This window comes from Pempheris klunzingeri, chromosome 3 (assembly GCF_042242105.1).
Source record: "Pempheris klunzingeri isolate RE-2024b chromosome 3, fPemKlu1.hap1, whole genome shotgun sequence".
Lineage (NCBI taxonomy): Eukaryota > Metazoa > Chordata > Actinopteri > Acropomatiformes > Pempheridae > Pempheris > Pempheris klunzingeri.
In genome coordinates, this window is record NC_092014.1 from 7925963 (window position 1) to 7949664 (window position 23702).

The following is a 23702-nucleotide window of genomic DNA, read 5'->3' on the forward strand; positions in this document are numbered from 1 at the left end:
ATGCTTCATTTTACAAAGCAAAACAATGATCCTACTGTGTGAAGTCTTTTTCTAGCTTTTATGTCATGAGGTTGAGGTTGCACATAATAGTTTGCCACTCGTATATCAATCTATCTGGCTTTATCATGCAGTGTTGAAGTCTGTTTATTTATTCCTCCTATATGCAGGAAAGTCAGGAGAATCTTCACATATTGCTTAATATACTTTTCAGCCCTATTTGACAGAAATCAGTCAAGATTAAGTGAAAACTTCACACAACCACAGTGTCAAGATGTAGTATTCTTTATTCTTTGCAAAAAGAGGATTGATGCCACATTTTAAAAAAAGATATCACACCTATACTGTGGTTTAGCTAAATCTTAGCCAACTAAGCCACCATGACCACTCTTTGAAGTTTGAAGAGGAGAAACCAGCATTTTTTTTTTATTTCCGCATTTTCTTTTCACAATGTATTTTGAGAGCTGTGACAACTGTTTGGCCCCATAATCACCGGAAACATCAGGAAGTTGTTGGAAGTATTCATTTCCTATCTCACTTCCCCTGATAGTGGTTAGAGCTTTGGTAAACCACTGATAACACCAGTGAGTGTTTTCTCCCTAAAACAGAGAAAGGCGTCACTGAAAGTTGATATGAGCACAACGAAAAGTGGATGAGTCGCAGCTGCAAATCCCAGTGGCTGTTTTCCTTACCTTTTCATTCAACCCTGGGGGTGGCAAATGCACATAAAACCTGTTGAAGTTATCCAAGCTTGCCAAAGCATTACCCACCGCATTCCTATTCAAATAATGACAATGAGCAGTTGGCTGCAGGCACAGAAAAAAGATGGCCCAAAATTATTCAATGGGACTGTGAGAATTCACCTGGGTGTATCTTTCTTCATTTGGGTTTAACCACTGGAATGAAAGCTGCCATTAAAGGGCAAACACAATCACGTATAGACAGTCATAACCTATTACAGGCATGCTTTTGTCGGCTATGACTACACCATTGTGTGGTGACGAATACTGATAGGCGCCATCATTGTAGGGTGGAGTTTTCAACAGCCTTTAGGTGCTCTGAGCACAAATCTCTTATTCCAGGTCATTGTAGACTAATGACAATATGTTCTAAAAAGTCAATGGAGGTCAGTGAACAACACTGGGACAATTAGAGAACCTTTACGACGTACTAATTGTACACATAGAAAGATAGAACAGGCACGACAGGAAGTAGAGTAATGAGCATTCAGCAAGATAAGATAGCTATCGTAGTGATCTTTGCTCCAGTTCACTCTCCCTTGCCAACATTTGAAAAACTTCCTGTGTGTGTGTGTGTTCTGACTAGATGCTCTGCTTGGTTGCCCTTTCCTAACACATGCATGTTCTAGCCCAGGCCCAGTAAAGCGTAGCACAGTAACAGCATTTCAGAGAAAAGAGTGATTCACCAGGTAATGAACACCGCTCACTCTCCCACAGAAAAGGTGGGCAACTCATGTCAACAACGTCAGATGAACTAGCTCAGAGCTCTGACGACTCCTTTATAAAAGAGAAAATAAAACTAGACAGCTGGTGGGCTGGCTGTCTCAAGTGCTGTATGTGTGGACGAACCATTCTTATTCTAAATGCATACACAAGCAAAGAACAGCCTGTGATTACCCTACAATACAACCAAGTGTCAATTATGTATTTGTCTCACACAGCCCATACCCTGTTGTCAGAGTCTTTATCCAGGAAATGCAATTCTCCTCAGACCTCACATAAGGGCTAAGGAGCCTGGAACAACCATGGTCATGCCTGTGGGTGGGATGAGATCTGTGCCACCAGACAACTGAGCACTGGTTCATCTTTTAAAATTTCACACCCGAACAGCATTATTCAAATTCACTGATCTCATACTGATTTAGAACACATAATTCATATCCAGCTGACTGGCACAATTTTCACCCCGCACGGCTCTGCCTTGTTTTTTCCCCCCTCTGTTCCAATCCTTTCAAAAGCAGGGCTATATCAAACCGTTGAGTTCTAAGCTCTCAGACGTTGTGATTCCAATAGTGTCTGCTTTTGAGAAGAGCTGGCCTTGCACTTAAATGACAAACTAAAGTCAGAGAACAGCCAAAACAGCAGGACTTGTTTACTTGGCAGAAATAAAGTAGGCCTAAGCCTTTTATCCTGGGCTTTCTGAGCCAATGTGGGTCTGTGCGGAAAAAGGGCAACCAACGCCACCCAAGGCGTCAAGCGAAGACCTCATACGTGTTTGAAGCTTGACGGGCTGCTTGGAAAGCTGCACAAGGACTGTAGCCCTTGATAGAAGGCTAGCTAGTTAGCTTGGAACACATGCCTACAAAGTTCCCAAACCCACACACAAAACATAGGCCTCAATGTCTTTTCCTTTTTCCCACCCCTTTCTAGAGCTTTGTAGATATGCCAAGACAGGGCCTATGCTTCCAATGCAATTTTAGAACATGTAATTACAGAGACTTACATGTTGTAAATTTAAACATTTTCAAAAACCTGTAATATGCGGTGAGAATGCCATATTGAGTTGATAATGTGGAGAGATATCAGGCCTATTTCGATCTCATTTAATACCACAGATATAGAAAACAAAATGTCATTTGCATTTCTCAAGACATTCAATCCCATTCTGCACTGGAAAAACGGGCTGGTTAAGCATAGTCATTTTAACTGGCACTCAAAACTAAATCTCTGTCCTCTCGAGTAGTCAGCTACACTTGGCTCCCTGTTTCCTCTCCCCACCTCCCTCGGTACCTCCACTCTCTGCTGCAATCTTCAAAAACAAATAAAGAAAATCAAAGCAACAGAGCAGTGATTTAATGAGGTTTTCTTTGTCCAGAACACTCTTTGTTGAACCTGACGCAAGGGGTTCTGGTGTCCCACTGATAAAAGTTTTAACATGCTTTGATATGCATGAATGGGCCTCATCCTTATGCTTTAGTGTCGTCTGTAAAGCCATTTTTTTCAGAGAGCTCTTCTGATGCTTATAAAAGAACCACGTAAAGATACAGCCAATTCTACTTTAAAGAGGTTCTGCCCACAGTGGACTTGACCATAAGCTTCATAAAAACTCTGTAATCCTAGGAGTAGGAAATTATTACTTCACATATGTGGGCTAAGAAGACTTTACTCAACTAAATAAGTCGTGTATTTTAAGTTTACTGTGGGCATTTATTAAAATCTATACAAAGTAGAATCTAGGCCTGGATGAAGAAAACAATTCCTCATCTCAAGAGAGAAATTAAATAAATATACGGTCTTGTGAGGCAAAATGAAATACAAGAAAGCAATGGCATTGAGTCCAAGACCAGTTGCCTTGGTGCAAACATTCCTTCCCAGCTATTGTACCATGATATCACAGGTTACTTGTTCGTGGAAAGGAAAGAAAGAGAATCCTACAAGAACTATACAAATGATGAGAAAAATATAATTTCTTCACAGCTCAAGGTCTGCCTTGTGAAAACAGCTTTATGTGTGACTGTTTTGTTGGAGGACAAATATTTGATTTCCTTGCACTTTCATTTTTCTTAGCCTCCCAGAATTCTTATCAGCATGTGTAAGCTGATCTCTTCGTGCATGTGGATACAACACCAACTTTAGTGTCCACATACCTAAGATTTCCCCTTTTCTTGATCTTTTTTTTTGTTTTTTTCTTTTCTTTTCCTGTCCATTGGGGAGTGCCCAGCATTACTGTGAGGCTTGTTTGGGAGGCATGCTGCGTGATGAATCCTTATTTGGTCAGAAAATTCACATTGCCACTTCCAACAAAAATAACTCCAGTTTGTTGATGTGACAACCTTGGGAACCAGGACCACACACGTAACTTAGGTCAAACTACAGCAACTGCTTCACTATCCATTCCTCATTTCAGCTTAAAGAGCACTTGCATTCATCGCAATAGGACACCTGTGTGTAAGTTAAGTAGGAAAGACTGACAAGTTCAGTAATTGGTGCTTTCAGACAGTTCAGCCCCCTCGTTTTGCTTTTGTGATCCAAGTTAGTCATTTATATTTACGCTAACTGATGTCCTTGAATTACTTTATTTTTGTATAATGACTGAGGAAAACTTATTAGCTCGGAGTGGGTTTGTACACACATGTAGAACAAATTCTTTGATGGAATCACACTTGTATCTGAGTCCAGCATAAGAGGCATCAATCTGTAAATTTACAGAGAAGCTCCGTCTGTACACGGATCTTCACTTTGCACCTATTACAAGTATTTCCTCTGATATCCAACTAAACATAGCTTGCTCCTGCAACTTTAAAAGAACCCAATGAAATATTAATCATCACACCATTTCCAGAGTACCATATGAGAACACACTTTAGAGTGTTAGAGTGGAAAAAACCCCTGTAGGCTCAACCCACTCCCGTCCTGGGTTAACATATTGTGTTCACACTGCTCTTCCTTTTCGCAAGAAGGGGAACGGGACCCTCAGAGAGGTTCACCAGCTGTCAGCCATGCACTACAGTGTATCTCAAAGCCTGAGCTTAAGTCTCAAAGGATCATTTAATGCGTAGTAAAGTTCTTTATGTATGTTTTATGTTTACGGCCTTTAAATTAGATGATGGGCTAAGATAAGGTAAATAAATGTAGTATTTGTTCTAAATCATTTACATGCATCAATCAGTCAGGATATCACAATTGATCCCTGCTTACATGAAAAGAATGAGATGTGACCTCAGTGATGTAAGACTGTACAACTAGCTATTGTTTTTAATATTCAAAACATTGGTTAGATTAAGTGTACACTGGGAAGATGGTTAACTTTCAAAGCGTTACCCTATGAGCAGCTTTATTTTTAGTAGTTAAGAGACTGAGTGGCAAGCTAACAGCAATATAGAGGGTGATCATTTGTCCTGGAATGTAATATAAGCTCACGACTCAGAGCAGGGACTTCAGAGCTGGCACTACCTGCTCTGAGAATGCAATTTATAGTGACATGAGCCGCCATCAAAGTAACAGCAATCTTACCTGTCCTGGCGTTAATGGCAAAGAAACCCTGGGGATTGCCGCTGGTGATCCTGTAGGTGAGTTTATCACTGGCCTTGGCATCTGGATCAACTGCATTTATCTGGATGATTGACACGTCTTTTGGGGAGTTCTCCATGACAGAAGGGTAGTAGACAGGTTCTGAGGTTTGCGGTGCATTGTCATTGACATCCTGCACTTCAATGTAGAGCTCGACAAAGGCGGAGAGCGGCACCACGCCACGATCCATCGCGTAGACTGTGAGCCAGTAATGGGGTGTTGTCTCGTGATCCAGGAGTTCTTGTGTTCGGATAATACCTGAGATATGAGAGAGACAGAAGCAAACTCTTTAGCCTGAATTGTGGCGTGGAACATTTTTACATACAACACGTGCCCCGAGTCTCACAACACCGCCTACACTATCAGTGATCTCTGATATCGATTTCAGGCAATGAAGAGAACAGAAGCTTGAACACAAGCTGCCCCTGAACAGGCAGCTGTAAGGGTTGGTTGAAGGCACCTTGAGTGAAACTTGTCAAGGTGATATATTAACAACGACTGGCCATTGCTTTTCTGTTTACATTCACTGGCAGGGAAGTTTTTTTACTGCCATGTGGGGGCTGTAGCCTTCAGCTGAGCAAACAAAGAGCTTTCAGAGGCCTGTGAGTTGTAGAAGTTGACAATGGCTGAATGGGAAAGAGTATGGGACTGATAGATTGTATCTAAAAGTCTAAATGCAGTATGTAACAAGGTTAGATTGTACAAAGACGTTTTGTATAAAAGTGCCTCTATACACTAGTTTTGCATCAACAAGTTTTGTATGAACAAGGTACATCTGACAGTGCTGAAGTGCTAAAAATGCTACGTAATTGGTTTTCCGTAAAACAATGCAGGTCTGTTGGACACAGATATGCGTGCTTGGTCTGTAGATTTAACATCTGCCAACATTAGTTTAGATGTCTAAATGCTCGAAACTGGCGAGTGGTCTGAATGCTCTTGTTGATCTTTCCGAGGAAAAGCTAACAGCAAAGTTCACAGGAGAGAATTTGCTTTAGTGCTTTTCATCCCCACCCAACCCCACTTAGAAGCACTCACCAGGTGCTCAGTAGGTGCATTTTGACTGTTGGAAAGAGATAAGTGTGTTTTCTATGTGTGTGTTTAAATAGACGTAGAGGTGCTTCAGCTTCAGGGAGATGGTAAGTGCAAATGCCTTGGTGTAAGATTGCATGTAAGGAGGTTTACTTAATGGGTTTGCATATTCACTAATTATTCAATTATAACCCGACTTAGGTGATATCATAATTGCTACTGCTGTAATGTAACATTTGAATTGGAATTGGGGCGGTCTGTTGTAGTAAAGCAAATCTAAATGGGTCTAAATCTTTTCAGTCGTTGTATAATGTCTGACATCTGAACCATTTCTTCCTGTTTTTATTCTATACAAGCATGAAAAGCAATTAACTTGACGCAAAATGATGTTTCTATAAATAAACAGTGTTTTTCTGTCCTAAGGTAGAAGGGCTATCATGTTTCAACTAATGAATGAGAACATTTACACCAGTTTTCATCAACATAAAAAACTCCCTCTATTTTTTCCTCTCTTGTTGTTTTGTTCCTGATGGCTAAAACACATCTTTCAGATGAGTCACTTCGAACAAAAACAGTAAGTGGTGAACTCAATAAACTGTGAGGCATGTTAATGCCATACTTAATATAGCAGTCAGTGTGATTGGTTATTCATTGTGATCTGGTTATAGCACGAATATGGGCTAAACAAACTGATTAATTCTAAACATACAACATTTTGATATGCTTTCCTTTTGTTCCTTTAAAAACACACTTCTGATAATGAAACAATATAAAGCAATATAATTTGGACAACTTGCACATGTGAGGTCCTATTGTTCAACAAGCACAAAATATAAGGCAGTGAAGGGTAGCATAAACACACACATATCTTTCAGACAATGGAAACCCTGACAGCTTTCATAATAACCATTTCTGTGTCTGTGTTATCTGCAATACGTGTATAACCTTGATAAGTGCAATAGAAATTTATAGCTATATTTGACTTCATCATTATCTGAAACCAATAAGAGTGAATCATGTGATATAAGCACACCCATATCGTTACTGGGGATGGGTGTTGGCCATTCCCTGCAATGAGTCTGAATCTATAAAACACTTAGTTACTGGTGGCCCAGAAATGGTAGCCTTCAGAAAACCATGCGCATGAGGATACATTCCAAAGGTTCAAATAGTTTATATAGACTCTAGATATTGATATCTCTTTGCTGCTGCCTTTGTTCACTCACTGTAATTTGATGAACTGCAATGAAGGAGTGCAACTGAGAGCAGCCAAACAACTGCCCTTGGGTAATGACAGATTTCGGAGAAAAGAGATAACACTCCAAATGACTTGCCACAAAATTGTCAAATTTAACACGGCAGGGAGGTTTGGGGGCGCAGCTCATTTATTCTCTCGCCTTGCTTTACTTTAGTGTCCCTGCATTTTCGGCCTGGGATCCTCTCTTGTCATTAGTCATCATTATAGCTCTCTAAACTTAGCTTGAGGCATGCAATAAGAAGGGTAGTCAGGCAAGGGAAAATAGGTAGCTCCTCAATGTTTCCTAAAGCCAAAAGTCCCATGGAAAAAACAACAACGCCCAGTATATCAACAATGCAAATTAGATGACTTTGTATAATCAAACAGATGCCTTAAAGCTGACAGTATACAGAAAGAAACAGTGCTTAACAGAAGGCATAAAATATGATTAACAGACATAACATAATGATTTGATCGCAATAATTTAGACATAATCTAACTCAGTAATGACTTATTTATGATCTCGCTGAAGCTGAAAACTTGCAGTGGATAATAAACATTGTTACTGGAAGAAAACGTGCAGGAAATTGCAAATGTTACACATAAATAAGAAATGTAGATGTGTACGTGAGGCATCCTGAGCAGAGGCACTAAAGGATAGGAGGATAAATGTTTCAGACACCCGTAGAGAGGGAATTAGTGGATAAGGGGACATTAAATAGAGAACGTTTATGGTGAGAATGAATAAGAGGGTGCAAATGGTCGGGGAGGTCAGTGTGAGCAGAGGAGGTAAAGCTGAGCAGAGGTGGTCATGTGTGCACACGCACTCGTGCTAATAAGACAAAGTACAAGAGAAGAGAGGAGACAGGAAAGTGTGAGAGATCTTTTGTGCCTCTGCCAAGGAGATGCCCATGCTTGAGTGCTCATCTGCTTGACTGGCAGAGACCAGCGTAGCAGAACAATTCCACTTTCACCAGGGTCATGCTTTTTGCTCACAGTTCTCCGCCTCGTATTTATCAGAAAACGGGAGATAACTTTATATTTCTTAGTTAAAAATACTTGCAACATGAATACAACTGCAGATGCAACAGGAATGTTACTGTTTGCCTTCTCAAACTAAATGTCAATGCCAACTCGCACACAAGTTTGACTGTTCATTTTTATCTCTGAAGAGACTCAAAAACTGACCAGCTTTACCATGAATCAGTAAAACAGCACAGATATGATGAGCTTTCTGCCATGGACTTTGACTGAATAGTTTCAAACAAAGCACATAAAAGGTGAATCTGAAGAATTTAAGTTGCCACACCCATCCCATATACCTAGCCTTCCCACTAAGGCAGAAGCAAAACCTGCCCTCAGGCCACAAGGGGAAAAAAAAACAAGCCGTGCACCAGCCTCTGCCAGATTTGCTTTCCGCTTTTTTTCCTTGGTCTTTTCTTTTCCCTCTGGCTTTGTTCTTCAAAGTTACTTGAGCACAGCGGCAGTGTGGGTGAGTCTTCAGACAGCCAAAGGATTTCAAATTATCAAGGCCAGCAGGTATTTTACGTACAAGTGTACTTAAAGCAACATCCTGTGCAGATGCACAATGAGTTCATTCTGTAGCAACTTACATTCACAGGGAAGGCACAGTTTACCACAGTTTGAAGAGGGTGAAATTGGAGTTCAAAAAGCTGCATGAAAATGTTTACTGCATGTCACAAGTTGTCAAGTGAGACAAAGTAAAGTACTAAGTATAGAATATGCTGTCACTACAATATCAAGACTCACAAAATCCTGGATGTGCTTCATGCTGATTAGCTAAAGACTCTGGAAACTTGCAGTTAACCATTAACCATTCACCCAAAACGTTGTGATTATGCACACCAGGACTTCCGTACTTCTGCAGTTGAAAAATTGGGGCTTGCTTTGAACTACCTCCGTTAATTCCACTCACCCCTACCCCACATTCCTCAGCCTTCTCAGGCCTCCAGCTCACATGCTTACATAAACTTTCTCAGTGCTCAAACCCCCCCCACCCCCTCGTTCCACAGCCCTGGCAAAATGCTTCAAATTCCACTACCACGTTACAGGATCTAATGTAATAGAAAGAGTCCTAAACTAAGCTTTCTGTTACCCAGCAACTTCACATCACATCATCTTAAAGTTCCCAGACATCTGTAGCCAAGATCTGTCCTTCAAACACATTAAGCTTGTTGGTATTAATGCCTGAAACCTTTTGAAAAATTCAAGCATCTTAAGTATGGTTCAAGGCAAAAATATATTTTGTTGTATATTAAAAGCTTTGCCTGAAGCACTGATTTCATCATTTCAGCACAATATGACAGAGTGGTTATCAGTCGAAAGCAAAAAAAATCCATAAAGTTTGTAATATTTATGCAGTTTAGCATGAATGGGAAATATCTGAGTATGCCAGTCTAGCTAATGTCAGTACGTAATAACAAAATGTTACTGACATAAAGTTTTGTTCGAGTTTTACTGTTCACTCTGAACAGGGTAAATATCAGCAAGCTAATGTCAGCTTTGTCAGTGAAATCACTTAACTATAATTAATAGTAGCGGATGTATATGCTTAATACCAATAAATTCTACATTAGAACCAGTTTATGTAGAGCAACATTAATTTAATGATGTGTGAATTTCCATTTCTTTAACACTTAACTAAGCTGTGTTTGAAATTCCATAGAGTTGATTGTTGTAGCAAAGTATTTTCTTCCTGTTAGACTGAAATACTGGAATTAACATTTTAAATAATCTGAGGTGATCATGGTCAGAGTTCTACATTAAACTGATCTTTTGATGTGTTTCACTTGCATGGATAAAATACTGCACATACGTTGCTATGAACCGGCTCACAGTGGGTATCATGGCTCTCCGATTCACATTTATCCACCCTTTTTGTTTGAAGGGCAAGCAGGGCTCATAATAAATTGGGATAAATGTCTTGGAGATAATCATAACGATGATACAATGAGACACAAAAACCATGTCCATCTTATCTCCCTCAATATCTCGGCCTGTTGAGCCACTGAGCCATTTCCACTTCATGCATCACTGTGCACGCTGTGTACTGTCAGTACTGGTATAAAAATGGCTGTCAACAGCTGGCTTAAGGGAAAATGGTCTTTAAGACAAGTTCCATTATTTCACTAGCCTAACAATGCAGACCACTACTTCTCAGTAGTGTCAGTGTATTCCCACTGCTTTTGTTTGTTCTTAGTGGGATATAAAACTGTTTTGCAGCCATGCTGATAGTTCAGTAGAGTTCAGAATTTCTTAAGCCATAATGTATGTAAAACTCCCGTCTGAAAAAAAACATGAAAATTACTTATTTGTGTGCTGAGTGTTGTAAAAAGACTGATTTGATACAGTTGTTATATGTCTGTGACGCATGACTGAATGGGTTTTTCTTTCGTTTTCTAAAAAAAATAGTCTTATTAATTCCATTTGAGATAGCTTTTAGCTGACGATACAAAGCTTCCATTGTTACTGGGAACAGCGTTATTTCAAATGCCTTTGAACAGGCCTCGGAGCAATACTCCTTGATTCAATATCACAGTATTATTTCAGAGCAGTTACTATGCCTCCTAGCCCCGGAGAGCTCTCTGCCTGTGCCTCTGATAACAATGAGGGAAACACAGGGTCCGTCTTCATTCATTTCTATACCCCCCACCTCTCTGAATATTTTACTTTCTTCCCTCACTGTGCTCTCTCTATATTCCCATTGTATGCAGCAACCCCGGCTCGCCCAAGGAGGAAGTAGACTTTCAGCTGACAGCAAACAATTCCCCCAGGAGAGCATAATATGACTGGAGATTTGCGCTGTCTCCTCAGGTACCACTCTAGTGAAAAGGAAATATGGGAAATATACCTAATCCTTCACATGCCAACAGTTTGACGAGAAGATTGATACCACTCTCATGTCGGCACAGTAAATATGACACTACAGCCAGCAGCCAGGTAAGTTAGCTTAGTGTAGACTGGAAATAGGGGAACAGCTAGTCTGATCTGTTCAAAGGTAAAACAAAATCCACCTTCCAGCATCTTTAAAGCTCACTAATTGATATGTAATCTCTTGGTGACAACCAATTCATCCTCAAAAAGTCAAAACAGAGCACATAACTCACCACGTCATTTTTAAACTCTCGACAGCAAAGTCAATAAATGAATCTTCTAAGGTTTCAGGGCAAGGAAATGCAAGGAAAAGTCACTGCAGTTCTAAATATGTTGCAGTTTTTGAGAAACTTGATGACAGAAAATGTAGGTCTATGGAAACTGGTCTCATGGGAGTGCAAAGCTTTCCCCTTCTCTCTCCCCCCCATTTCCTATCGCTGCCCTGCGGTCCGCTTTGGAATGCCAAGAAAATACTATTGCACTATACTTTTCAGTATTGTTTACATTAATTTGTTTAATGAGAAAATGTGTTTTTCTTATTGATTAAACAAAATTTGGTATCAGCGAATGGCCATCGAAATTACTGGTTGACAGACAAGGCAATGTATTTTATTTCCAATTTAGTGCAGCCTCTTCATTGCACCCAAGTGTATTTGTGGTCAGGGCTGTCACTTGTCAAGTACAAGACAGCATGAAATTGGCTACAAATACCTGAAATAGTCGCTGAAATTTGAATAAAAGGATAAAAGCATGTAAGAAGCTCTATTGTCTCTGCCATAATTTAGCCGAGAGGTCCCCTGGTGAAGACGCTCACATGTGTCTGAGGGGAAGATGCAAATGCTTTCAAAATATCTCTGATATTTGTACCAATTAATGCTACATACTGCTGTTCAGGGCAGTGGTTCTGTTTAGCATCCTTGGTCTGAAATATTAAATAATAGCAAACTAAAGCTGTTTTTGAGTATTATATTTTAATAAATCGCATAAGCAAAGGTACGTAACATCATTGTGGACTTCTGAATATTCCTTTGACCTTTCAAGTGTAAAATCTGCAAAACTAACCGCAGTGCATCACCAGGAATAGAAAGTATGGATCTAATGGAGTGTTAGCATGACAGCAATTAACACATAAAGACGCACTCACTCTGCACAAGGCAGCCTTAAGTTTCTTTAAAAAGATTTAATGGACTGAGAGAACAACATACTTTTAACTAGGGAAAGTGTGTTTTTCATTTAGCAACCTACAATCAACTTTGTCCCGCTGCACATTCCTGGTCCCGTCTCCACAGTAACAGCGCTCAAGCACAGACTATTTGGAATCATGTGCCACTTTGCAATCCCACTTTCATCTCAAACATATAGGCACTGAACAGAAAACTGGGGACAGCAGCTTTCACTTTGAGCAAACTATGCTTGATGATAAAACGTCATCCACAAACAAATACAAGAATGTGTTTTTTTTGTTGTCAAGAATCTGTTAAGTTAAACAAGAGGACAGTGAAAAACGAAGGGAAGTACTGAAATTTTGTCTGTGGAAACAGAAAACAACTGGACTTCGTCATTATGCATCAAACTGTTTCATTTTCTTTTACAAAGGACGCATTTACAGCACGGGCTGCAAACAGCTTCAAGTGAAAGGGCAATGCATACATTATCTAACAACAAAGGGCAATGCATACATTATGCAATCAGCATCTGCGTCGCATCTAAACTGAGCAAACTCTGCTCTGGTCACCTTGTATGCCGGTTCATTTCACTTCACGCTGATACGCGACTCGTTTTAAACACTTTTTCAAAGTAAGTTCTCTCTAGCTCTGAACCATCCTCCATGGCAGCATGGCCATCAATTACTTCTTACTTTCAAGTAATAAATTGATTGACCGATGGCCTGTGTTAGTCGACAGTCAATCAAGGATTGGGTGATATAGCATAAAATTAATATTAATGTATATTGATCAAAGCAGCTCTAGGACTGATCCATGTGTGTACCGTATCTGCACAAGACAGACTTATTTGGTTTATCTAAAAGGCCTCTCATGATGGTCTTTCTTTCCCCTTTCGCATTGACTTTTCCAGCTTCCTGACTTGCACAAACTCCCTTAGTCATCCCAGACGATAGGAAAACAGTTAATCACTGGCAACAAAATAACCCCTCGCCTTTTGGATCTGTTGGGTGCTGCCGGATGTAAGGTGTGTCAGGTCGAACGTGAGTCAGCTGTACTTTGAGATGTGGAGACTTGCTTCGTGATAAGCACTGTTTCATTGCTTGTCTATTCCGTCTAGCACTGCAAGCTGACCTCAAATGGGTTCATGTATTTATTCACCTGAATGCTATTTGCTAGTGGTTGTATTGTTCTTCTTTAAAAAAAATGTGTTGACCCTGTAGAAGCACATACTTCTTTGGCTAAATTAAAATTGTGGGCCCTGCATAACGACTTATAATCCTCACTACTTTCTTTACTACTGACCCACATACAGTATGCAGTGCTCTTTTAGATTACTTCACAGCCACACTCTTTGCTGAGGGTGTGCGTTTGGCCAGGCAGTGCTACCATCTTTAAAATTGTGTTCCATGGTTTTAGAGCACCAGCTGCAAAGCCTCTTTGTGGAGGAAATGGGTTTAAAAAAAAAATGTCATTACATCGGCCATTTGCCACTCTTGCCTCTTCAAAATTGGCATGAGGCCTTGAAAATCCATACAGCCTGACCTCTAGGGCCCAAACATGTAAAGCTGCTGCCAGCCACTTATGATATACAAGCCCTCACAAGTAGAGTGTATGCTTCCTTCCCAACACTGGTGGCTGGTTAAGGATCTTAATCTCTCAAGAACTGTGAGATGCAAATACATTTTTCAAAAGTTACTTAAATAAACCAGAGATAAAAGCTATGCTGGATTTATATTCAACAGCAGAATGTCAATCTTGCTGTTTCTGCTGAATCTCCAACTTGGATAATATGTTAAACATAAGCCTTTGGAAAGCTTTCAGTGTATCAAACTTCACTTTTGTTTAAGGTCCCTATCAGTCAAAAATTTTCCCATTAAAGCGAGGAATGGTAAATTTGGTCTTCAGTATGGGAAGGGGCCCAGAAAAGAGTCTTGATAAGAGAATGTTTAAATTAAGGTGGCACCGAGCCAGTGACCACAGAGCTTTTAATAACACAGAGAATGTCTGGGCAAACAGTTGCCATGGACTCCCTGAGCAGTCTGACAGAAAAGGAACCATATCTGGAGAAGAATGCGAGGCGCACATACAAAGTCTGAAAACTTGAAATTGATGTAAATGAAAATAGGATGGTATTCAATAAACAGCGATCACAGACACCACTTTTAAATTTAATCGCTTCGTGTCACAAACAAATGACTTCTTTGTTCGCTGTGTGGTTTGGGAACGTCAGTGAAGTGGGTAGCAAGCGTGGCCTGTTTGCCTATTCTAAAATGCAAACCTTGTTCAGATTTATTGTGTACACCTACTCTATAAGACTCACTCACTGTCTTCTTGCATCAACCACCACAGAGTGCAAAGCTTTCCACAGCAACACTCTGGTAGCCACAAAGCAGTATTGTTGTTACTGAGTTATTGTGGATGCCACTGTAAGAGGAATAAAAGACGAGTGATTTATCCTGTGGTGACAAAACAAACAAAACACTATAAAGGTAGATAAAACTATGCAATAAACGGATGTACTACAAACACAACTACACCGGTTTAGAATTACACGCATAAAGTAAAACAGAAAAAGACCCGGCTCTTTCCTCATTTCTTCCCACAAATTCCATAACTGAAGGTGTGTGGCGCCTGGCATCTTTCCTCATGCCACTTTTTCATTTGTTTTCTAATTTAAACCACTTTAAAACATTCTGGTTAAGATTCACAACATGCAGCTGCTGCACTGGGTATATAGTAGGGTGTGCACCCGTGCTTATATTTTCCTTTTTAGAAGCAAAATATTCTAAATGCATATGGTAGCCTTAAAAACCACACCCTTCATTTAGTGAAATCATAGGAGGGGTATTACCACCTTGGCTGTATTTAGTTGTGTACTGACCTCAGATGTAATCCATAATAACAGGACCCAACCCAGGACAATCCTATCATTGCACCTCCTGATAATCACTTAATATAGGCCTTTGGGATTAAGCAGAAGATCAGACCGGCTTCCAGAATCTGTACCCTACACAGGATTTTGAGTTAGACATGGCTGGCATGTGGAGCTATTAACACTGATACCGTAGCACTGCAGTCCACCTTAGATCTAGACAGTTCTTTGCAAAATTCACCTTTCATTACTGTCTATGTAGTGCATCAATAAGAAGAAACCAAATTAAAATGACACAGAGCAGCACATGTAATTCCTGCATGAAAGCACTAGTTCAAGCTTTCAACATTATAGAATTTCTGTTCATTAAACAAGATCTCTAAAACAAATCTGATATCCAACCACTACCACACAAACAATCACACACCACAGCTGACACATAGACCTGGAAGACACATCCTTCACACAGGCTCATCTCCTCATGCTAAACTCACCAGGTAAAATAAGTATTTCCAAACAGGTTCGCTGGGGAGACTTCCTGTCAAGTTATTGAATAATTTACATCTACCTGTTTCTTCATGAAAATTGGACGAAAGATATAGACCACTAATGAATTACATTTTCCAGCCTTCTTATGTAGATATGAACCTTTGAGGTTACATGTGCCAAGAGAAATCAATGTTTTATGCATTAAGTTTCACTGCCTCATTTAGACATTAAATATGTATAATGCAGAGAGAAATTCAATTTCAAAACAGGGAAGAAAGTCACATTAAGCAGCCCAAGAATGTGGTTACTAAATTTTAAAACGAGGGCAGTACAAAACATCCAAATCAGGTGATTGCTAGGTTTTGGGTAGGAACTTCTGGAATTCCAGACTGCTTATTTTGAGCTAATTTGAGTCAGCTGTTAAAATCATTCTGGACAGCTGAGCAAGTATTAACATATTTTCAGTAACATACCAAGAAACCCGCAACCAAATCCTGCCTACAGTACAATATTGAAAATCTACTGATGTAAAAAAAAAAACATTTAAAAATGCTATTAGAGTATGTTTACATCCAAATTTTAACTATTTCATAAAAGGAGCATGCAGGTAACTGTGTAGAGCGGAGGAGGAAGTGAAATCACTCAGGAGCTCCTTAGTACCATGGCAGCAACTCAGGAACATCTCCACAGGTCTGAGAGACAGCTGGTCCATCTGTTACTGCGTCAATTCTCCCAAAGAAAAATGACTGGAATCAGGAACTATATCCGTCTCTTGGAAGACTCCCTTTACCTCACTGTTCCACATAGTGACGTGTCTGAATAAACATAGCTGCATAAAAATTTCCTTTAAGCTAATTATTTCAAGCCGATGCCTGCCTTTTTCAGAAATGAACAAAAGCTTCACATTGCACTATAGTGACGTTGAGAAAAGAGACTCACCAGTGTCCTCGTCGATGGTGAATATCCCCAGGCCGGATCCGTCTCGTATGGAGTATCGAATCTCTCCATCTCGTCCTTTGTCTTCATCCTCAGCTGTAACAGTCATCACGGAAGTCCCGACAAGTGCATCCTCTTTTATAAATCCCTTTTCCACAAACGACCGGAACAGAGGCCTGTACAGATTCTCGTTCACATCCACCACGTCCACCTCAATGAAACAAGTCGACGACAGGGACATGGGCTTCCCTTTGTCTTTGGCTTTTGCTGTCAGATTGTACACCTGTTTTGTTTCGTAATCTAGATTCTGCACAATCCGCAGAGCGCCGCTGAGTTTGTCTACCTCAAAATTCCCATCTCCGTTGTCAATGAGGCTGTAGCGTACCTGACTGGAGGGTCCAATATCGGGATCATGAGCTTCCAGCCACATAATTACAGTACCAATAGGAAGGTCTTCCCTCACCTTCACGCGATAATTAGGGGGGATAAATTTGGGTGGATTATCATTCACATCTTCCAAAGTGATTCTAAGCAGCACCGTGGACACTAACTGAGGCTCTCTCACTGCCTGGTCATGTGCCGCTATCTTCAAGATATAAACTGGTTGGAGCTCACGATCCAGCGGCTTCGTGACAGTCACCACGCCGGTCTCCTCATTGATCGTGAAATGATCTGTGCCTCCCAAAATAGAATACTTCACCACTCCATTATCTCCTTGATCCTTGTCTGTTGAATCCACCTGGATAATTTCCGTCCCCACAGGTGTACTCTCACTTATTTCAACTGAATATGAGTGTTGCAAAAATTGAGGGCTATTATCGTTGGCGTCTAGGATCTTCACACCCAACAGGCGTGATGAGGATTTCTGTGGTATGCCAAGATCATAAACTGTAATGTTGAGGGTGTAATAGTCTGTTGTTTCACGGTCAAGAGGGGAATAAACCAAAAGCCAGCCAGTTTCCATATCTACTACAAAGCGGCTTTCTGTGTCTCCTCCTGAAATAACGTACACCAGCTTCCCATTGAAACCACTATCTGAATCTGTGGCACTTAAATGGACAATCCGGGCCCCAACGGGGAGATCCTCTTTGACTTCAATAACACTGGGGAAAGACTCTGCAAACTGAGGAGAGTACCGGTTGACTGAGTGAATGTCCATTAAGTTGTCATCCGGCTCAGTTTGCGTGTGGATTTTGCTGCCATGAAGTAGCTTTTCAGCCAACATGGTAGCGACCCCAGTTTCAACACATTTTAACTGGACAGGCTTGCGTGCCGTGATGACGGTTATGTTCATGAGCATTGGTTGAGTCTCGTGCTCGCCGTCCGTCGCGATGATTTGTAAACTATGAAAGGACACTTTAGCTGCCTCTCCCTCGCTCAGCGTGTGCTTCAGTGACAGCACGCCAGAGCTCGGGTTCAGTTCAAACAGGTCGAGATCATTCCCAGCTTTAATATTGTACCGCACTAGCTGCAGTTCATCAGCATCTATGGCAGACACTGTTGTTATCTGCTCTCCCACGCCGTGATCTCTCGGCACAGTCACTTCACAGTCTACATTTTCAAACAAGGGCTTATTGTCATTCAGGTTATTTAATGTTATGGTGACTGATGCCTCCACCTCTCTCCGGAAAGGGGATCCCCAATCTGATGCCCTGACTTTGAGACTGTAAATCCTTGGCATGAGCTCATAATCTAGGACCTCTGAGGTACTGATGACACCAGAGAAGTAGTCGATGACAAATGGCTGAGGGCTCAGGTTGGTAATGCTGTAGGTCACATAGCCATTCTCGCCTCTGTCTAGATCAGTGGCTTTAACCGTTACCACACTGGTCCCTATGGGTACATTCTCATCAACAGTGGCCTTGTATGATGTCTGCTGAAACTCGGGTGCATTGTTATTCACGTCAGTCACATCTACAATCACTTTAGTTGCCGCTTTTTTGTCAGTGGTGATCACATCCAGCTCAAATCGGGCAGCAGAGTCGGCATTGATTGGTCCTGCAGTGCTGATTAAGCCAGTATCCGGATTGATAATAAATTTGTTCTTTTCAGATTTGTGTCTAAAAGCATATTTTACCTGTGGATACTTTGGCACAGCTGTTACCATAGTGACAGGTGTATGAAGAGGGGCAAACTCACTCAGATTGACCCTGTAAACAGGCTTTTCAAAGACAGGAGGACCCACTTTGAACTGCGCAGAAGTGACATGTACCAATTTAGCTGATGAAAATTGAGGGGGGCTGCCTTTGTCCTTTGCCTGTAAAGTGAGGTTGTATCCAAAAGGCTGGCTATCCCAGTCTACATCTTTGACTGCTTTTATTTTATACTCCTTGCTCCCTGGGCTGGTTCTGACAGCCTTGAACTGCTGAAGAGGGTCACCGGCTACGATGCTCAGTGACGCTATCTCTCCATTTGGTCCCTGGTCACTGTCCTCCACCGTCACAATAGCGTAAGTGGGGTCGTGGTCTGCATCTGAGGGAGCCAGTGTTACGGCAGTGATTACAGGTGCATGCTCATTGGCCTGCTCCACCCTCACTGTGAGTTTCGCCATGCTACTGAAGCCACTGCTGCCATACAGCTTCATCCCTCTGTCCACTGCAAGTATCTCCAACTCGTACAGCTTCGTCTCAGAGAAGTCAAGCTTGCCGGTAAGTGTCACCACGCCGCTTGTTGGATGAACTGCAAACATGTCCGTCCACTCTCTGAAACTATAGTAGTATTCTCCATTCGTACCGATATCTGCATCCGTCGCAGTGACCTTGGCCACACTCGTGCGTATGGCCGTGTTTTCCGGCAGAGAGATGCTATAGGATGTTGGCGAGAAGAGAGGCCTCAGATCATTGGTGTCCAGTACCTGCACCTTAACTCTGGTGCGACACTCCATGTTAGTGCTCCTCTCTGATGCTTTTACAGTCAGCACGTAGTGGTCTTTAACCTCCCGGTTCAGAATGGCAGTGCTGCCTCCTTTGGTCCTTATTCGCAAAAAACTGAAATCTCCCAGCAAGTAGTCCTCTGCTTTGAATAAGTTCTCATTGTCTCCAGAAATGATTTTATACCGTACCTCCCAAGTTGGATCTGTGATGTACATGCCCATCTTGGAGTGACTCTCTACGTAAGTCTTAGCAGCAGAGTTCTCGTATATGGTGGCATTGTAAACAGAGTGAGTGAATTGCATGGAGGCGGCCCTCACCATCCTTTGGTTCCCTGCACAGCCACAGAGGAGCTGCAGGAGCAGCACAAGCAGTGAAACCAAGCGCTTCCCCATTATCGTACCGTGATCTCTACAGAACCACCTGGAAACAAACAAAATGTGACTGTTAGTAATATGACACTTCATCATGCAAATGCATTTAGTGCATACAACTAACTGCAATTACACCTAAAAGTAGCTATTAACCACATGACCTCATCGTTTTCTAAAATCTCTGGAGAGAGACGGTCTAAATGCTCTTTACAGTATTCCTCTCTTTCGCTGTGCACTTTCCAAGATTCCTTTAAATGCCAAGCCTAGCGACGACTGGGCTGATAAAACGGCTTAATGGGTTACATGTGGAAATAAGATAAAGCAGAGCTGTCAGTCAGGTGACGAGATCTAAGCCTGCACTGCTCCCTTGTCTGCACAATGCCAGATGCCGAGTTTGTGCGCTCCATCACTGAGGAGCCCAATCTATCCAAACATTAGCTTAATGAGCTCAGAGAGAAAGAACGGGCAAAATGAAAACATGTAAATCTTTAATTTCCTCATTGATGCCAAAATATTTCAATTTTAGGACTGCACGTGACCATCTGCATGATTTTCCACATGTATGGGAATGAAATTAAACGTAATTTTCTGGTCACCAGTTGATGATTTAATTTACACAAGTAGCAACAACTATGAAATGCAGTAACTTAGAATGACTTCTCTCAGCAGTTGCACAAACACAGATGCAGTGGTGGATCAAACATATTGCTGCTTTTTCTTTGCCATCCAGCTACAATCACCGGTGAAGCCACAGACATGATGGCTATGAAACTGCTCTCAAATTGCAGATTCATTGGTTTATGGCAGCTTTACGGCGCCTCGGGCTGCGTGGGAGTCCGTACAAAGACAATTAAAGGCAAGACGTTGCTATGTGTGCCCAGGAGTGCTGCGGATAAAACCTACCTTATTTACTTATGGTGTGTCAAAATAACCCGAGCAGGGTTTACTTATTAACGCTTTTTGCCGGGTTAATAAGTGACTCAGTCTTGCTGAAGTCACCTTAAATCTGAAACTACCGCCCGCAGGTACAAAAGAACCATCTGCTTGTGGGCGACCATTGTAAAAAAAAAAAAAAAAAAAAAAAATCCTACTAAAACTACAACTTCCAGTTTCTTCTAAATACAAACAATTCAAAAGCGGGATTTTTCATTCGCTGTGCTCGGTTTCTCTGCAGCCTCTGAGCACAGAGCCGTTTTCCTTAAGGGAAAAGAATAAATAAAGTGTTGCAAGAGAAAAAGTTAACTGCCTCCAGACTAGTCCTTTTTAACCCCCCCATCCCCCAACTGGAGCCCTTCACTTCGTGCAACGATGGCAGCCGTGCGCGGAGCACAGACCTGCTTGGAAAACCAGCCCCTACTTTTTCCCCCAACACAGCACAAAACAACACATAAAAGTACCACAAGCAGCCACGGAAACCCTCCGTGTTACCGAAACACGACTTTAAACCAACACTTCTGTTGAGGCTAAACTTCCCCTAAAGGAGGTGGAGAAAGCTGCTGGTTCCTTTCACGGCTCACAATAGCCGAGCTAACCTGCCTCAACTTTTTTAAACGCTACACAGAAGCCGAAGCTGAACCACCGCGGACTTAAAACGACCTCCGAGTCCAAAAACAACCGCTCACCTACCTCTTCTCGCACTAATCTCGTATATTTGGGGGTTTTGCATGTAGTTTGTGTAGTCCAAATCTCGGCATGGTAATACGTGGACTTGTCTCCTCTCCGTTACTCCATCTAGCAGCGGCAGGCAGCCTCTCCGTCCCCCCTCTCTGCCTCCCTTTCTCTCCCACTCTGGATCTCCTCCGTATCTCTCCGCGCTGCGCACGTCCGGATCTACTTACCGGCTGGCAGCAGGACAAAACCCGGACCAGAGCAGCCTGCTTCCATTTAGCCGGCCTGCACGGTATATTTATCTCGGGTATTACGAGAAAAGGGCCAAAAGGCTGTGCTCAACTAAATCAGATTAATCTCAGTCTCGTAACCATAACCTCACCTACGGCCTCTCATGCCTTTCTTTAATTAAAGGCTGAAATTATTTGTCACTAAAACTTCCAAAAACCTGTGCGTCCACTCGGGAGGTCACGCTGATCATGGCTTTATCTGCAGAACTGGCTTTTATTTATTATATAGTCTGTGCAAATGGTGATCATTTGGGGCTTTTAGGCGCGTGAGATGTATCCAATTTGATGTGACTCCTTTTCCATACACGATTTATAGTTCCATTTCATGCATTTTTTTTTTCTTTCTCTTTGCTCATCATTACGGAGGCATAAATGAAAATACACTACAGCAAAGTCCTCTCCAGGTTGCACGTTAGATATATTTACAAAGGACAAAACCTTGTCCTGACCAAATGGGACTAACCTTAATCCAATATTCACCTCTCCAGCTGCAGCCCAAAGCACTTAGGCGCCGTAACGAGGTTATTTTGCGTAAAATTAAAAAAAAAAAAAAAAGGGTTGGTGAGTTTATCGTGACCCCAAGCTGGTGGTCAATAAACAAACACTGTGAAAATAGTTTGATTGGACTAATTAAAGCTCTCTGTGCGGAAAAAATGACCCGTGAATCCACATCATAATTTGCTTGTCAGCATAAAGAGGTGCATCAAGTCTAGTTCGCGAATTAAATCGCAATCCAAAGCTTGCCCTGGGGCTAATAGTACTTGCAAATGCAAAGTTCAACGTGCGTGTTGTTGCATTTGTGTGTGTGTGTGTGTGTGTGTGTGTGTGCGCGTGTCTCCTAACATCAATTCTGGGGATGATCCTCCTCTCATTACTCGTGCTAATGAAATAGTTTTTTAATAGCCCAGGTTAGGCTGAAGATATAGTGCCCAGCAGTGCGTCCCCGGGTTTGCGCTTTGGCACTGGAGCAGGTTGACTGATGGTGGAAGTGTACACGCCATGAAGGCGCTGATCCCATCAACCCCCCCGCCACCCTCACCCCCCACCCCCTCCTCACGCACTGCTCCTCAGACCTGAAGCTGCACCACATCCCCCCTTCACGGGAGCTCAGGAGTGTGGCTGCCATGCGATTGATGGCGCTGTCTCACTGCTCTTGCCCGGACTGCAGCGATCCAGCTGGCGCGCCTTGCAGAAAGCCTGTGCTGCATGCAGCCTGACAACTTGTCAACTTGTAGGCATCGCTCCTGTCCGAGTGTGAGTGCGCGCAGCAATTTGTGCATTGTGCTTTGTTTGGCTCAAGTCAGACAGAACCACTCACTTTTCTCCAACGCCCTCCAAAACAAACAAAAAAGGCGCTTCGAGTTGTGCGTAAAGTTTGAAGAGTGATTTCTAACCTCCTTTAGACACAAAACCAAAGTCCGCGTCTTCTAATGTCACTCAGAGATACTCACCAGACCAGCTGGATGATCGCCGGCTGCCGCTCCAAACTTCACTTCACATAAATCCTGTCAGTTTGTGGGGAAATGATTCTTTGCGCGCATCTCTCACACGACGGAGGCTTCTGTTGGGGAGAATCCAGTCTCCTTCTTCCTCTTCAGTCCCTCACGGCTCTCTGCGCTCTCTGCTGCGGTCCGCTCTCGGTCATCACACTTGGTGGCTTGCTTCAGCACAGCATTAGGCTACGGTTTGCCTCGCTCCTCTCCTCCACAGCGGCTCAGGTGGAGTTGCATACTGTTGCTGCCTTCAGGTGATATCGGAAATATCGCCACCCTGATAGGAGCGCACAAGAAGAAGAAAAAAAAAAAAAAAATAGGGAAGGAATGGCAAAGATTTTCTCGCCCCTTTACTCGGAAAAGTGACAGAGCCACTGAGGGGGGAGGAGTGAGAGGAAGTCACTTCAACAACTGATG

The 23702-nt window shown here is 42.1% G+C and overlaps 1 protein-coding gene across 3 annotated transcripts in view; it reads right to left on the reverse strand.

The window, feature by feature from the left end:
• fat1a (FAT atypical cadherin 1a) overlaps positions 1-23313 on the reverse strand; it is a 71552-nt gene extending 48239 nt beyond the window's left edge. For 2 of the 3 annotated variants that reach the window (XM_070828526.1, XM_070828528.1), the window contains exons 1-3: positions 21521-21624; positions 16654-19943; positions 4971-5285 (exon numbers count right to left, since the gene is read on the reverse strand). In XM_070828526.1, the coding sequence (XP_070684627.1) occupies positions 4971-5285; positions 16654-19915 (3577 nt within the window). In that variant the 5' untranslated portion in view covers positions 19916-19943; positions 21521-21624. Of the gene's footprint in view, positions 1-4970; positions 5286-16653; positions 19944-21520; positions 21625-23243 lie in introns of those variants that run through there. The other variant, XM_070828527.1, reaches the window with a different exon arrangement.
• Between the last annotated feature and the right edge of the window lie 389 nt (positions 23314-23702).